General features: G+C 44.8%; 1 protein-coding gene across 2 annotated transcripts in view; it reads right to left on the bottom strand.

Annotated features, from left to right (window-relative positions):
• Positions 1 to 18308, bottom strand: part of LOC122943243 (flavin-containing monooxygenase 5-like) — a 385367-nt gene that overhangs the window by 246138 nt on the left and 120921 nt on the right. For both annotated transcript variants that reach the window (XM_044300829.1, XM_044300830.1), the window contains exon 3: positions 13316 to 13504. In XM_044300829.1, the coding sequence (XP_044156764.1) occupies positions 13316 to 13504 (189 nt within the window). The remainder of the gene's footprint in view (positions 1 to 13315; positions 13505 to 18308) is intronic.

The following is an 18308-nucleotide window of genomic DNA, read 5'->3' as shown; positions in this document are numbered from 1 at the left end:
AACAAAAGGGAAGGGGGACTAACCTATATTAAAATTCTAGGACACCATCCACTCAGTATAGGGTCGATAATAAGGACCTATGAGCCGCATACACGGTAAATGCAACTGCGGGTGGGGTCACTAGAAATGCCGCAGGCTAGTGCTATACTGCAAGTGAAAGCAGAGGGCCATGGGGCCGTGCTAATTGATTCCACAGAAGTAAGCACTATGGCGCGGTCAAGGTGCTCTGAATCACTACCAGCTCATGGATCCCTCGACTAAAGTTATGGATAGACTAATCCAGTGATAAACATCTGCCTGCAGAAGCCGATCTCAATTGAATCCATCCGTTCATGTGAAACGGATGTCTAAGAATCGGCCCTGCAGACACGAATCACTGGATCTAAGCTAAGCTGGGTGAAACAGACAGATCTGGATTGCTGTTGCTCATCTACCTGCAGAGGGCTGAGAGCCGCAGACCTCAACTGCAGTGTGAGCGCAAAGCAGATACATATGAACATTAATTCATCCCCACACCACACTCTACACGGTAAATGCAACTGCGGGTGGGGTCACTAGAAATGCCGCAGGCTAGTGCTATACTGCAAGTGAAAGCAGAGGGCCATGGGGCCGTGCTAATTGATTCCACAGAAGTAAGCACTATGGCGCGGTCAGAGTGCTCTGAATCACTACCAGCTCATGGATCCCTCGACTAAAGTTATGGATAGACTAATCCAGTGATAAACATCTGCCTGCAGAAGCCGATCTCAATTGAATCCATCCGTTCATGTGAAACGGATGTCTAAGAATCGGCCCTGCAGACACGAATCACTGGATCTAAGCTAAGCTGGGTGAAACAGACAGATCTGGATTGCTGTTGCTCATCTACCTGCAAAGGGCTGAGAGCCGCAGACCTCAACTGCAGTGTGAGCGCAAAGCAGATACATATGAACATTAATTCATCCCCACACCACACTCGACGCGTTTCGCCATAAGGCTCGTCAGGAGCGTGTATCTGTGGTTAACAGGATAAATATTCAAAGCTGCTAAGCCTCCATTACAGAGGCTGCAGCTGTAAGTACGAGGTGGCCGAACGCGGCCGCTCAGGTGCACAGAATATGAGGAGAGTCCTCCTCCCCTCAACTAAGCCCCGCCTGCAGAACGGCCAAGCTTTTTTCAGGGCCCGACTACATCCACATGGCTGAGTACCAGCCTCAAAGGGACCTTCCGCTGTGGCAGCTGCGTGGCTTGCCCTGCAATCCAGACTGGCGCTACATTTATCTGTAGCGTCACCGAACAGAGATTTACTATCAGATCATTTGTTAATTGCAAAACAAGAGGCTTGGTATATTTGGCCACTTGTGTTTGCGGAAAGCAATATGTGGGTAAAACCACAAGAGAATTCCGTAGAAGAGTAGCAGAACATCTAAATGACATCCGCAAAGGGGCGGATACCCCGATTGCTAGACACATATCGACCATGCACAATGGTGATGTGGATGTCATCAAATTTCAGGCTGTGGAGGTGGTCAGAAGATCGCCAAGAGGAGGCGACTTTGATAGGCGGTTATTGCAAAAAGAGACACAGTGGATTTACCGCCTATGTGCGCTCCAGCCCCAGGGACTAAATGAGTATAATTCCTTTGTGTGTTTTCTCTAGATCCCTGGAGCTGAGGTGCAACGGGGGAACATTAGGGGTGATGACATACTGCCCACGATCCATGTGTCCCAGCGGCATTGATCACTAATGATCTTATGTCATTAGATCACCTAGGCAATTGAGGGGGCCAGGAGATAACAGGGGTATGATAGTGTAATCATTGGTTGTGGATTATTTATACCACATCATACCATACACTGCCCCTTTAAATCAGCCTGATCACAGTATTGCCATCTAGTAAAAATGCTGCTGGGTCTTGCTTGACCCTTCTGTATCGTCTCCACCACCACCGATTGATGTCCTCAATTAATTAAACAACATAAATAAAATTAAATAAAATACAATGTAGTTCATACCACTTCATGATCCCTGTCCCGATCGGAGCTATACAAACGTTGCCAGGGTAGTAAGTCGCCGTATATATCTACTCTAATTTTAATGTAGAATGTTATTACATTCATCTGGGCCGGTCTCATCGAGGGGGCGGCACAATGGGGGCGGGATGGATGATGCGGCGCCTCCTGCATCCTCATTGGCCGTTCTGCAGGCGGGGCTTAGTTGAGGGGAGGAGGACTCTCCTCATATTCTGTGCACCTGAGCGGCCGCGTTCGGCCACCTCGTACTTACAGCTGCAGCCTCTGTAATGGAGGCTTAGCAGCTTTGAATATTTATCCTGTTAACCACAGATACACGCTCCTGACGAGCCTTATGGCGAAACGCGTCGAGTGTGGTGTGGGGATGAATTAATGTTCATATGTATCTGCTTTGCGCTCACACTGCAGTTGAGGTCTGCGGCTCTCAGCCCTTTGCAGGTAGATGAGCAACAGCAATCCAGATCTGTCTGTTTCACCCAGCTTAGCTTAGATCCAGTGATTCGTGTCTGCAGGGCCGATTCTTAGACATCCGTTTCACATGAACGGATGGATTCAATTGAGATCGGCTTCTGCAGGCAGATGTTTATCACTGGATTAGTCTATCCATAACTTTAGTCGAGGGATCCATGAGCTGGTAGTGATTCAGAGCACTCTGACCGCGCCATAGTGCTTACTTCTGTGGAATCAATTAGCACGGCCCCATGGCCCTCTGCTTTCACTTGCAGTATAGCACTAGCCTGCGGCATTTCTAGTGACCCCACCCGCAGTTGCATTTACCGTGTAGAGTGTGGTGTGGGGATGAATTAATGTTCATATGTATCTGCTTTGCGCTCACACTGCAGTTGAGGTCTGCGGCTCTCAGCCCTCTGCAGGTAGATGAGCAACAGCAATCCAGATCTGTCTGTTTCACCCAGCTTAGCTTAGATCCAGTGATTCGTGTCTGCAGGGCCGATTCTTAGACATCCGTTTCACATGAACGGATGGATTCAATTGAGATCGGCTTCTGCAGGCAGATGTTTATCACTGGATTAGTCTATCCATAACTTTAGTTGAGGGATCCATGAGCTGGTAGTGATTCAGAGCACCTTGACCGCGCCATAGTGCTTACTTCTGTGGAATCAATTAGCACGGCCCCATGGCCCTCTGCTTTCACTTGCAGTATAGCACTAGCCTGCGGCATTTCTAGTGACCCCACCCGCAGTTGCATTTACCGTGTATGCGGCTCATAGGTCCTTATTATCGACCCTATACTGAGTGGATGGTGTCCTAGAATTTTAATATAGGTTAGTCCCCCTTCCCTTTTGTTTTTCTGATTAATAAAGTAACAGTTTTAACAGAAATGTAGCGTTCCAAACGACAGTGATTCAATTATATACTGGGTTGAAAAAATCACCCATTTTTTGCAAGACCCTACATCTTGGGCCTTTGTTGCATTTGTCAGTGAAATACAAGCCTTAAATACTGAAAATATATACCGGGTTGAAAAAAACAACAACTTTTTTTGCAAGACCCTACATCTGGGGCCTTTGCTGCATTTGTCACAGTGAAATACAAGCTTTAAATACTGCAATTATATACTGGGCTGAAAAAAAAACACCCATTTTGGGCAAAATAATACATTTGCGGCCTTTGCTGCATTTGTCACAGTCAGATACAAACAGTCAATACTGCAGCAACATTGTTAGTTGACAAATGAACATTTTTTGTGACCGTGAAGTAACTGTATAAAATTCGCCTGTCACACTGTTGTGTGAACCTCAAGAAATTTTTCTTCTTCATGACACCGGCACTGCCTTACCCTCAGTGAACTTAATTGTTGACTATTGGCAGTTACATTGTCGCCTGACATAAACCATCTATTAGTTTGGTGAGTAAACGCAAAGAATGAGGAGCAGCGCCACCGGTCATGGTGCTGCTGGTGGAGCTCCTGTTGCAGGTAAAGGATGTGGTCGATCTTTGCCAGCACAAGCGAAACACCTTCCTAAGGTGCGAGTAGGCGACAGAACCTTTAGCGTTATTTAGTAGGGCCAAATGCGGCTCTACAAATGGTGAGGCCAGAACAAGTACAGACAATAGTAGATTGGGTGGCTGACAGTGCCTCCAGTTCCTTCACATTGTCTCCCACCCAGTCTCCTGCTGAAAGATCAGAGTTGGCACCTGCAGCCCATGTCCATCAGTCCTTCAAGTCACCCCATTGCAAATCAGCCAAGCAGTCTGAGCCCCAAGTCAGGAAGCAGTATTTTCTGCTTTTTGATGACTCTGCTAGCAGGGTTTCCCAGGACCATCCACATAGCTATGCACCAGAAATGGAAGAGATTGAGTGCACTGATGCCCAACCACTTATGTTTCAGGATAAGTACATGGGAGGACCACCGCAGCACGTCTTGGATAATGATGAAACACAGGTGCCAACTGCTGTGGCTTTCTGCAGTGTGCAGACCGACAAGGAAGGCAGGGGTGAAGACTGGGTGGAAGATGATGTGTTGGAATCAAGGTCATGCGAGTGACCGATGTAGTTCAGAGGAAGAGACGGTGGTCGCACAGAGGCACCAGCACAGCGGAAGAAGGAGTAGGGTTCAAAAGCGGAGCCAGCCCCTAGACAGTATGCCTACTACTGCCCACCGCAGCAAGGGACCGAGCACACTAAAGCCAGCTCCAAGGAGTTCCCTAGTGTGGCAGTTCTTCAGGAAATGTGCTGACAACAAGACAAGAGTGGATTGCACACTGTGCAATCAGAGCCTGAAGCGAGGCATAAACATTCTCAATCTGAGCACAACCTGCATGACCAGGCATCTAAGTGCAAAGCACAAGCTGCAGTAGAGTAGACATCTCAAAAACCAAGAAAGGTCTCTGGCTCATCCTGCTTCCTCTTCTGCTGCAGTTTCGGCCTCTTCATCCACCTCTGGAGTGACAATGGCACCTGCCACCCCGCAAACAGAGGATCTGCCAGCAACGCCACCACCTGGGTCACCAAGCATCTCTACAATGTCCCATGGAAGTTTTCAACTCTCTATCTCCCAAACACTGTAGCGAAAGAGGAAGTACCCCCATACCCACCCGCGATCCTGTGGATGGGCATGGAACTGTGGAGCTGTGGATGGGCATGGAACAACAGACCAATGAGTGGTTGGTGCCAGTGAGCCTCAAGCACGGCCTGGTGGTGTGCGATAATGGGCAAACTCTCGCAGCAGCTTTGGGCCTAGCCGGTTTGAGGCACATCTCTTGCCTGGCGCATGTGCTGAATTTGGTGGTGCAGAAATTCCTTAAAAATCACTGCGATATGTCAGAGCTGCTGCAGATCGTGCGGGTCATCTGTGCGCGCTTTTGGCGTTCTCACCCTGCTGCTGCTCGCCTGTCAGTGCTGCAGTGTAACTTCGGCCTTCCTGCTCACCGACTCATATGCGATGTGCCCACAAGATGGAACTCCACCTTGCACATGCTGGCCAGACTGTGTGAGCAGCAGAAGGCGATAGTGGAGTTTGAGCTGCAGTGGAACAGCACCACTTAACCACCAATGACTGGGCCTCCATGCTCAACCTGTGTGCCTTGTTTCTCTGTTTCGAGTACTCCAGCAACATGGCCAGTGCCGATGACGCCATTTTCAGCTTTACTATCCCACTTCTATGCTTCCTTGAAAAAACGCTTTTGGGCGATGATGGAAGAGGATGTGGCACAGGAGGAGGAGGAGGAATAGGGATCATTTCCAAGGGTTTCATGCCAGTCATTTACAAGTGGTTCGGAGGGGGTGGGTTCCTGCACCCACAAACGCCAGGTACACAATTGTCCAGCCAGGGACATATCTGGAGGATTACGAGGTGGAGGAGGAGGAACCGTGTTCACAGCACTTGGGGACACTTTCAAAGTTTTCCCAATTTTTAGGACTGACTGACCTTCATTTCTTAAAGTAATGATGGCCACTCAGTTGTCTTTACTTAGCTGCTTTTTTCTTGCCATAACACACATTCTAACAGTCTATTCAGTAGGACTATCAGCTGTGTATCCACCTGACTTCTCCACAAGGCAACCGATGGTCCCAACCCCCTTCATAAGGCAGGAAATCCCACTTATTAAACTTGACAGGGCACACCTGTGAAGTGAAAACCATTTCAGGTGACTACCTCTTAAAGCTCATCAAGAGAATGTCAAGAGTGTGCAAAGCAGTAATCAAAGCAAAAGGTGGCTACTTTGAAGAACCTAGTATATGACATATTTTCAGTTGTTTCACACTTTTTTGTTATGTATATCATGTGTTAATTCATAGTTTTGATGTCTTCAGTGTGAATCTACAATTTTCACAGTCATGAAAATAAAGAAAACTCTTTGAATGAGAAGGTGTGTCCAAACTTTTGGTCTGTACTGTATATTAAAATTAAAACCAAAAACCAGTGTTGGCTACCTCTTCCTCCTCCACCACTGCTTCCACCTACACCGCTACGTCCCCCATCTCCTCAACCTCCTACTCATTATGGAACTCCACCTCATAGATAAAGATTATAATTTTTACATCTATGAAAACTCTTTGAATGAGAAGGTGTGTCCAAACTTTTGGTCTGTACTGTATATTAAAATTGAAACCAAAAACCAGTGTTGGCTACCTTTTCCTCCTCCACCGCCGCTTCCACCTACACCGCTACGTCCCCCACCTCCTCAACCTCCTACTCCATATGGAACTCCACCTCATAGATCAAGATTATAATTTTTACATATTTCATTTTAAGTCATTTCACTAAATTGCCTGATACATTGTTGGGTGACATATACCAAATTTTTGGCAGTGATATCCCCCTGCTCTACATTGTGGACAGGGAAATGCCTTTCACAAATTCGTCTGTTACATTGTTGGGTGACATTCCCACATTTTTGGCTGTGATATACCCCCACTCTACCTAGTGGACAGGGAAATACATTTCACTAATTTGTCTGTTACATTGTCGGGTGAAATTCCAACATTTTTGGCTGTGATATACCCCTGCTCTAACTAGTAGACAGGGAAATACATTTCACTAATGTGTCTGTTACATTGTTGGGTGACAAATGCTCATCTTTTGCGCTAAAAAGTACATTTGCGGCCTACACTGCACTTAGGACAGTAGGAAGTAGAGGAAAACAGTGCCTACAGTTCCTTCGCATTGTCTCCCACACAGTCCCCTGCTGAAAGATCAGAGTTGGCACCTACAGCCCATGGCCATCTGTCTTTCAACTCACCCCCTTGCAAATCAGACAAGCAGTCTGAGCCCCAAGCCATGCAGCAGTCTGTTATGCTTTTTGATGACTCTGCTGGCAGGGTTTCCGTGGGCCATCCACATAACCCTGCACCAGAAGTGGAAGAGATTGAGTGCACTGATGCCCAACCACTTATGCTTCAGGATGAGGACATTGTAAGACCACCGCAGCAAGTCTCTGATGATGACAAAACACAGGAGCCAACTGCTGCGACTTTCTGCAGTCTGCAGACTGACAAGGAGTGCAGGGGTAAAGAGTGGGTGGAAGATGATGTGGAGGATGATGAGATACTAGACCCCTTATGAAATCAAGGTCACCCGAGTTACCTGTCTAGTTCAGAGGAAGAGGCAGTGGTAGCACAAAGGCACCAGCACAGCAAAAGAGGGAGCAGGGTGCAAAAGCGTCTGTTACATTCTTGGGTGACATTTTACAATTTTTGCCATGAATAAACCCCTGCTCTGCATAGGTGACAGGGACCTAAATTTAAAAAAATAGTTGTTACATTGTCGGGTGACATTTTACCAATTTTGCCGTATACAAATCCCTGCACTGCATAGGTGACAGGGACCAAATTTTTGTAAAATCATTTGTTCAATTGGTGGGTGACATTAACCCATTTTTTGCTGATGAAAAACCCCTGCTCTGCATAGGTGACAGGGACTTAAATTTCTAAAATTCATCTTTAATTGACGCGCGCCCCCTCTTTTCATTCGATCCTTCCGCTTTGTAACTTGTCCCACATTTCAGCTCGATCACATTGCAGCCACTGACCTCCCTTGGATGTGGTATCCCTTTCTCACGCTCCCTCTCTGGCGTGGAACCCTGATTCACAGCTAACAGTGATCAACATGGTAGGCGCAGAAAAGATCATCAAAAGTTGATAGAGAAGATATCCAATTGGATCAAGGACGTCACGGGGACGTGCGATCTGCAGAAGTTCTCTAGATTCAACAAAGTGGCAGCAGGGCCTCTCCTGTCTAACGTTTCCAAATCCAAAGTACCCCAGTGACATTCCCTGTAATTTTTTATTAATCATTCAAATAAAAGGTCATCTTAAGAGTCCTGCATTGTTATTTATCGTCACTACCTCCCCGAGTCAGGAGTGGATAATTGTTACGGCCCCCCTGCATTACTTGGAAGCTTCTGCTTCAATAATTTGTCCCACATTTCCGCTCGATCACATTTAATTTCATCCATGTGGTATCCCTTTCTGAGGCTACCTCTCCGCCCTGGAAACCTGATTCCCCGCTACCCGTGATCACCATGGTAGGCGCAGAAAAGAACATCGAAAGTCGATATCCAAATGGATCGTGGATGTCAAAGAGACATGCAACATGGTTGAGCAGTATGTGTGCACACGCCTGCACGTACTGACCGATGGGTATGCCCCCTTCAACTTCTTGGTCTTCAAATTGGGCACATGGCCTGAGCTTGCCCTTTACGCCTTGGAGGTGCTGGCCTGCCCTGCAGCCGGTATATTGTCTGAACGTTTAGTTAGCATGGCTGGAGGGGGTTATCATAGGTTATATTTCCCAATGTTTTGGGGTCTACCCAAATTTGAACAAAAAATAAATAAAATAAAATATAAAACAAAATCCAGTGTTGGCTACCTCCTCCTCCACCACCGCTTCCACCTACACCGTCACATCCAGCACCTCCTCAACCTCCTACTCCATATGGACCTCTTCCTTCTAGATCAAGTTTATTATTTTGTATTTTTACTTATTTTGATATTTTAAGTCATTTCCCTATCCACATTTGTTTGCAGAGCACTTGCAATGCTCTTAACCACATTTTGCTGCCATTTGCAGCCCTCTAGCCATTTCCATGACTTTTTTAGAGAGATTTTAGTGCTCCAAAGTTTGGGTCCCCATTGACTTCAATGGGGTTTGGGTTCATGGTCAAGTTCGGGTCAAGTTCGGGTCCCGAACTTCAACTTTTTCGTGAAGTTTGACCGAACCCGTCAAACCCAAACATCTAGGTGTCTGCTCAACTCTAGCGATGAATGGAAGACCGCATTTAATACCAGGTACTGGCATTACGAGTATCTTGTGATGCCTTTCGTTCTCTGTAATGCCGCCGTGGTCTTCCAGGAATTCATCAATGATGTCCTCCGAGATTTCTTGGGTTGATTTGTGGTCGTCTATTTAGATGATATACTAATCTACTCATCGGACCCGCAGACTCATCGGGATCATGTGTGTCAGGTTTTCCAGAATCTGAGGGAGAATCTCTTATACGGCAAACTCGAGAAATGTCTGTTTGAAGTGAGAGAAATTCCTAGGGTATATTGTCTCTGAATGAGAATTGGCGAAGGATCCCACGAAACTTTCAGCTGTCCTGGACTGGCCACAGCCTAGAGACCTGAAGGGATTACAGCGTTTCTTAGGTTTCACCAATTTCTACCGCAAATTTATTAAGAACTTTTCTGTGGTAGTAGTGCCTCTCACGAACCTCACTAAGAAGGGAATGAACCCTTCTGAGTGGACGAGAGAGGCCGGCAAAGCCTTTGAGATGCTGAATCAAGCATTTTTCTCCGCTCCAATTCTCATTCATCCAGACACTTCTCAACCTTTTGTCCTCGAGGTTGACGCCTCTGGGGTTGGTTTGGGGGTGGTTCTCTCCCATTATTCTGGGGATCCTGAGAAGCTGCATCCTTGTGCCTTTTTCTCTCAGAAATTATTACATCAGCAATAGAGAGCTTCCGAGAGTTAAGTTGGCCTTTCAAGAATGGAGACATTGGCTGGAGGGTGTGGAACATCCCATTATGGTTTATACCACCACAAAAACCTTGAGTATATCGAAGGTGCCAAGAGATTAAATTCTTGCCAAGTTCGTTGGGCATTGTTTTTCACTCGCTTTAATTTCTGCTTTAACATACAAACCAGGGTCCAAAAATATTAAAGCAGATGCTCTCTCCCGTTGTTTCCCAGACGCTCTATCAGTACGTGACTCTGAGCCAGAACCCATTATTCCTGCGAGGTGTTTTGTAGCCACCTTGTACACCTCAGGTATAATGGAGGATCTGGCTTCTCTTCGCCTACCTTTACAGGTGGAGCCCTCCTAACAAACCTGTAGGTTCGGCTGTTTGTGCCTTCAAATTTCAGACTCAGAATCATACAACAATTGCATGATTCCAAGTCAGCCGGGTACCTGGGGATAAAGAAAACCATGGGTCTTTGTAAACGCCATGTCTGGTGGCCTAAGATGTTTTTTGATTTCAAGGCCTACGTCCAGGCATGTAGTGGTTGTGCCCTGTGTAAGCCATCTCGGTCCGCCCCCTCTGGTACTTTGCTTCTGCTGCCTATTAGTGATGAGCGGGAGGTGCCATATTCGATTTCGCGATATTTCGCAAATATTCGAAAGAATATTCGTGTTATATTCGTTGAAATCGAATATTCGTAATTATTCCAATTATCGCGAATAATATACGAATATTGTTTTTCGCGTATTGCGATTATTTATCTTGATAGTATAAGGCAACGTTCCTATGCTAATTGACTATGGCTAGGCTAATATGTGTATTTTACGAAATTTCGTGATTTGCTCTAACTTCGTCTCTTAGAATATTACGAATATTCCAAAAGACGAAGTTAGAGCAATATTAAGAACATTTGCAAAAGCCGAAATTGCGATGCGAGTAATATAACACGAAATAATCGCATGAAGATTTCAACTTAGCACTGCTATATTCCATATTCTAGCCTAGTATGGAATATAGCAGTGCTAACTTAGCACAGCTATATTCCATATTAGGCTAGAATATGGAATATAGCAGTGCTAAATTGAAATCTTCATGCGATTATTTCGTGTTATATTACTCGCATCGCAATTTGCGAAATTTCGTAAAATACACATATAGATTAGATTGTAATTTAGCTAATATGGAATATGGAAAGAAAAAAATATAATAATAAAAAAAAAAAAAAAGAATATTCGAATTTGTGAATATATAGAACGATATTCTAAATATTCGCGAAATCTCGAAATTGCGATATTCGAGAAAAAAATTCGCAATTCGAATATTTGCGCTCAACACTACTGCCTATTCCTTCAGCCCCATGGACCCATGTGTCTATGGACTTCATAACAGATCTGCCTAGATCTTCCGGCTGTACAGTAATTTGGGTAGTGGTGGACCGTTTTAGTAAAATGGCTCATTTTATTCCACTTCCTGGATTGCCGTCGACTAAAGAGCTTGCAGATCTGTTCGTGAAACATGTCTTCTGATTACACGGGACACCGAAGAATATTGTTTGTGACACCACGTGGGACGCTGCGGGTGTGCGGCCTCCTGGAACAACGCCACAACAGCGGTGAAGGGTAAGACCGGGCTCGGTTTGGAGCACATACTTTACCTCATAACAGCATTTTCAAGTTCTTGACTGTCAGCTCCTAAGTGTGGGCATGAGATTGAGAGTGCACTGGAACAAACAGGCCGATTATTAGTTCGGCCGTCAGTGGATGTGAACATATATATCTGCCCTACCTATTTGCGGGACACTATCACCTTAAGCTTGAAGTTGCCGGACTTTAGCTATCAATTATTTGGATAGCATTGCCGATTGTGGATAACAGTATACATTGCTTTACAGAGCCATTCTGCGAATTGAGTGTGCATTCTATTGATTGGGACATATTTAATTATGTACCACATTTTATGTATGTTTTAGGGGTATATTCTTAATTTAAATTTTATTAAATTGTATTATTACCATCCCTCAGAGTGTTGTCCTTTGAAGTGTGCCCCCCCACACCTGGTTTTTTCTAGACAATTCTTTACATTTGGTCCTAAGGGTGGGACCAGGGGGTGTGCACCTTATCCGTATAGAAAGAGGGTGAGCCACCGCTGCCTTTTGATTCTCACTTTTGTGTTAAAATATCACCTGCCCCCAATAAGGGCCAATTTTTGGAAGCTCTGGAATATGAAAACGCATAACCCATGTGCCGCTGATTCCAATCAATAGATGTGACCTTTCTGCCGATGCCCCAAGTTGCCACTGTTGCTGTCTGCTTTCCTGCCTGCCTGCCTACCATCATGTTCAGTACTGCTGCTGTATGAGTACTGCTAACTCCACCACGCTGCTGCTTGCAATTTGTTTGTGGCATTCCGCTGTTTGTACAGATGCTCTAGCATGCACAATGTTAAATTTCAGCAAGTTGGAATGTTGTGATTTAAACAGTGTAGCTGTAGACTGTTCTGTCATTGAGAGTCTAGGTCATGCTGCTGCACGCTTCATGCCACTGCTGCTGCCTTCCTATCATCATGTTCTGTATGGGTACTGCTGCCTGCCAGCCAATGGTTCATGGTTTTCCACTACTTATACATGTAAGAATGGCTGAAATGCGAGGACAGTCTCCTGGAAATTGCCAGCACCTTGCGCAAGCCAGTGTACTGTACTTTTTTACATAGCTAGGTTAATAACATATGGCTGCTGCTCCTTGATGCTAATCCCTTACTGCCTCTACTATTCACACTATGCATCTGCCACTACTTCCACTACTACTACTACTACTACTATTACTATTACTATCCATAGACAGACGATCTACTGACTTGCATGTTCCATGCTATTCTGCCTCTCTACCCTTTCTGTATCCACACTGTACTGCTGCTGGTAGAATTTTTACGGGCTCGTTCACAACCAGACACTTTTTAGTTATGCCAATTAGCACTTGTGCGTTTCACATTGGCAAATAATGCTGTCATTGCGTTCAAGAGTTTGAGGGGGGGTAAAAAAAGCAGAAATGTGAAAAAAAAATGAATGAAAATAAAACATTTTCTTAAAAAAAAAATTGGAAGTCCTAGGAGATAAGAGGGCATTATAAATACCAATTTCCAGTGCAATTGGAGCCAATCTATAATATAATAATAATAATTTATAATATCTATAAACTATAGAATAAATGTATGCTTTTTACCAGTAGGTGGAAGAATTAGATCAGATATTAGTCTTCTCAACCGCACATTATTTTCACAGAATAAATGCTGCTATGTACAGTAATAGAGCTTTGGGATCTCAGATAGAATCAGTGTAATTGTCGGAATATCATTTTAACTTTAAATTTATTATCATACCTTAAACTGGATGTAATTAAGAAGGTCAAACTTCTCTGCATACATTCGGAAGTACTCCATAATTTTGGAATTGTGCATGTAATTTGGGAAATGTTCAGGAATTGGGAAATCACTAAAACACATCATCTCCTTAGATGTGTTAATGATCACAGATTTATAGATGCTGGCTCTGTCATCTTCCGAATGATCCTATTAAAAATAAACAACAATGGTTTTACAATACAGTAGTTCTAAAATACAGTGGGTCAGTTCCTAGCATGGTACAGACTTAAAATCTAGTCTTGTTATTGTATATCAGTAGCCATGTGATAAAAGTAAAATACAGTGCTTTCAGTAAGTCTTCAAACCCATTCAGTTTTGTACATTTTCTTATGTTGCTGCCTTGTGCTAAAATTAAAAAAAAAAATCACGTTTTCCCCCATCAATCTGCACTTAATACCCCATAATGAGAAAGGGAAAAGAGAATGTTAGAATATTTTTTGCAAATGTATTAACAATAAACAAAAAAATTGCATGGAAGTAAGTATTCAGACATCTAGCTATAACACTTAAAATCTAGCTCTGGGGGTCTCCCATTCCTCTTGATCATCTTTGAGATGTTTCTACACCTTGACTGGGGTCCACCTGTTGTAAATTTAGTTGATTGGACATGATTTGGAAAGGTACACCCCTATCTATATAAAAGATCTCACAGCTGAGGCACACATCTGGAGAAGGGTACAAAAACAATTTGCTGCATTGAAAGCTCCCAAGAGCAGGACCAAGTGGCCTCTATAATTCTTAAACAGAGGAAGTCTGGAACAACCAAGACTCTTCTTAGAGCTGGTCGCCTAACCAAACTAAGTAATCAGGGGAGAAGGATCCTGATAAGAGAGGTGACCAAGACTCAAAAGGTCCTGTGTGCAGATGGGAGAAACTTTCAGGGCAACTATAACTGCAACACTCTACCATAAAGACACATGAAAGCCCATCTGGAGTTTGAAAAAAAGCGCCTAAGGGCTCTTAGAGTGTGAGAAAGAAGTGCAATATGCCTTAAGTTCCAGAGACTAACAGATCTCTTTGTGAATTATTGCAAGATCTAGAGAAAGAAAGAGAGAAATAGAAGGAGAAAGACAAAGAAGAGAATAAGAGAACTTGGAATCTGCATGGCCTGGTGATGGAGTCAACAAGGTAATCTACTACTACAGCCTTTCAGATTTAGCTGTTGTTTGAATCCCCGTTAAGACACCCTTCACACTTGGACAACTCCTGGCCAGGTGTGCATTCAAAACCCTAGATGCCGCAGTTGACATTACTGCCATTACCATGGTACTTTTGCCAGTCATACATACTACTGATGGAGACTTTAGCAAGATAGCATGCAGAGAGGGTGGCAAGCACACAAAGATTTCCGGGGCTTTTCCTCTCAGGGTACAGATTAAGAATTCTCCCCATTGCTCATGGGGTAAGTAAAATTGTTGGCAGGTGTCTTCAAACTCAGGCCATAGGGTGTGTAGGTCCATATCTGTCTCAAGGAGGGGAAAATCTTCTGGATTGGGCTGGTGCAGCTCTAGCACTGGTTCTGCCCCATAGATGCGTGCCAACTTCATATTAAATGCTCTCTCAGCCTGACAGTCTCCGCCTCTGCCTCTCTCTCCAAATTAATGAGCCACAAGTACAGACGAGGGTCACATTTGCTAAACCTCTGCATGTCCCTTTGCAGGGAGATAACCATGGTCTCTGGTTGCCAAATAAAGAGATAGAAAAGAAAAACAAGAAGGGAGGGGAACTGTTTTGCACGTATGTCTACAGAACAAAACTTACTGCGTTTTGCCTTGTGTGCTGGTCTACCTCGCAAGGTCCCTACCAGTACTACTATTAGTGTGAGGAATAATTGCGTAAACCAGGCACTAACACCCTAGTAAAAAAAAAAAAAAAAATGACTACCCCACAGCTGCACATCTATTTATGTCATGTACGGCAACCACCCTGTTATGTGAGCGGGGTGCAACTGCCAAGGGTTTATCTACTTTGCGCACTCAATCTCTTGTACCCCTACATACAGGCCTCACATTGAGCCTAGATCACCCCCGACACAGCCTCTCATGCACCCATACTGCCACCATCTATGACATTTAATGTAATACACCAATTAATTAAGGGGTCATAGAAAACCCCACAGCTCCCCACTCGCTAGCAGGCTCACAGTAGCACGGGCCACACACAGTAACGCAAACCACACTCATACACTTAAAAATGGAGCTTCATTCAAGGCACAAGATGTGCCTTAATGTTCTAAAAAGGTACAGTACTTAGTTACAAAAAAGTAAATAAATAATAGACATACAAAATGTGAACAAAAGAGTATAAAAATAAAAGGATAAAAAGCAGAAATGTTCTTACTCAACAAATTGTGTAGTCAGAGTCCATTCAGTTTTTTCCGGTGACAGGACAGGAAGAAAGTGGAACACAACCCAATGTTGATCGGATCCAAAGAATTAGTTAATTTTTATCCCCATTCGGCAGAGGGTGGAGCTGAGAGGAGTCTCCCTCTTTTGTCCCAGTCATCTGGGATGGCCCCCATTATCTCTGCATGTGCCACCTCTTACTCAGCTGGCAGACATGAAATATTAAAGCATGGCTTCCCGTCCACACTAATGGATATTCAGGCAACGAAAAGTTTTAATAATGTATATATTATCACGCCGATCTTTCTGATACCACACATGAGCTTGTGTGGTTGTCCGAGAAGGTGAGATACTGGTTATGTGGGAATGCTGGCTGTCAGAGATGGGATGTTTGGACTCCCTACGATGCCCACATCACACAGAATCCAATGATCACAATTATTAATACGTGAGTTGTACTAGAGATGAGTTATTGCTTATTATGTTATATTTTCTTCATCTTCTGGTACTGAATTTGAAAAGCTTTTAGACCCCCGCTGGGGAGGTTTCATTCAGTCTGAGTGTCTGCATTTCCAGGAACTATCTTCAAATGCCCAGTTTTTTAGCATTCAGGTGATAAACTGATTTCCTCCAGTGCATATTCCACCTGCAGGCTGAACTGCATGCACAATCACAGAATGAGCATGAAAATATATAGGATCACACGACAGGTATAAAAACATATACAGATTATAAAAGTTATGAGAATTGTTGTCCATTTCTCACACCTGGGAACGAGGGATCACCCATAATATCGTGCAGCCAGCCAATCAGCAGATAGCCAGCCCCTGTGATGTCACAATCATATAAAAAAAATTCATCCTTCCTGGTCTCCGCCATTTTCCAGTAAATTGAGCATAGGGACAGATGTGACAAGTGCTATGGAAAGTGTTTTACAGAGCTTTTAATAGTATAATCTGAAGGACAGTGCAAGGAGATTGTAAGGAGAGTTTTAAGATACTGTAGGGAGGACATAGGGTATAGGGGGCGATGAGGAAGACCAGGCAGATGACCGAAACAGACCATGGAAGTATGCAGTGGAGATAGAGGCAGGGAGTTCCTCTGATTCCCTTGTGCAAATGGCCAGATGGATACTGAGTTTCTTGCGTAATGACAGCTGCATTAACAACATTTGGCAGAGGGATGACTACTGGCCCTCCACAATGTTAGACCCTTGATTCCGGGCCAAAATGGGGACCTTTTATACACCTGCTGGGAGGATTGAAAAACATAACTACTATCGAGACATCCTATGTAGTCAGTTGGTCACTGCCTATGTGCGCCACTGCCCATCCTCACGGAGTTCTGACCGGAGGGACCCTCTGTGCTTATGCTCCACTACCATGACCCATGACTGCTGGAGGGGGGCAGCATCAGCTCCATTAGCAGCAACTTAAGTCTGGAGTCTCTAGTGAGAACTTTTCTTCACTCACCTACTGAAAAAAACACCCAGCAGCAGCAGGAAATGGAGCAGAACCTGAACCAGCAGGTGGTGGAATATTTGAACGGCACCTGGCCACCCCAGATCCAAGATCCCCTGGACAATTCAGCACCCAAACTTGATCTGAGGCTACAACTGATGCATCAGGCTAGATCATTCTGGCAGTAATGTTCTGACTGTAGTGTGCTGTCACACCAAAACATTGTGAAAAAAAGACCACGTGCTTCAGCCACTATTCTGATGCTGCCACCCACCTGATTCTACACACCTGCTGCCTCTGCTGCCATTTTCTCCTACTGCCACCCACCATTTTGTGCTATTACTGCCACTGCTGTTAACCCCACCTCCCAACTTTGTTACTGGGCCTCTATGTTGACTTCTCATGCTGTTAGCAAACTCACCACTCTGTAACTGGGCCACTGTGTTTACCCCTCATGCTGTTTCCACGCTCAGCATTCTGTGACTGGGCCACTATGTTTACTCCTCATGCTGTTGCCACCCTCCCCGCTCTGTGACTGGGCCACTATGTTGACTCCTTATGCTGTTGCCACCCTCCTCACTCTGTGACTGGCCACTATTGTCAGTATTGGGTCCGTGACCTCACTGCAGGGTGGCAGATCGTCACCTGCACAGCGCCATGGGTCCCAGCGCTGGTTTACCTCGCAGGAAAAGCAGGCACCCGTCAGCATAATGCTGTATCCGTCCTCACGGCCAGGTATCATCTGATGCACTATTGCGCACACAGGCACATCTCTCCCATTCTTATGGAAATGGCGTGCAGGCTCCTAATCACTGACCTTACCGGAAGGCGGAGATACTGGTATATAGGGCAGCTTCACTTACCATGAAGTGCCCTAGCGTGGTTGTATACCAGGGTACTTCTCCTGAAGCCTGTCGTCTGCTACTTGGATTATCTGTACTATTGACCTCTGCACTGCCTGACCACGAGTTCGCCTGACCCAGTTTACCGTATTACTCTGAACTTTGTTTTGCCTGTATTGCAAGTGACTTTTGTATGCTTTCTGCCAGTAAAGATAATCTGTTCCTTTACTCTGCCTTTGTTGGACTCTGTACACACTGCTGCAGTTATCTGCATTCTGGGTGACTGGTGAAAACACCAGTGTTA

This window comes from Bufo gargarizans, chromosome 7, assembly GCF_014858855.1.
Source record: "Bufo gargarizans isolate SCDJY-AF-19 chromosome 7, ASM1485885v1, whole genome shotgun sequence".
Classification (NCBI taxonomy): Eukaryota; Metazoa; Chordata; class Amphibia; order Anura; family Bufonidae; genus Bufo; species Bufo gargarizans.
Note: the sequence above shows the minus strand (reverse complement) of the source record. Positions and strands in the feature narration are given on the sequence as shown.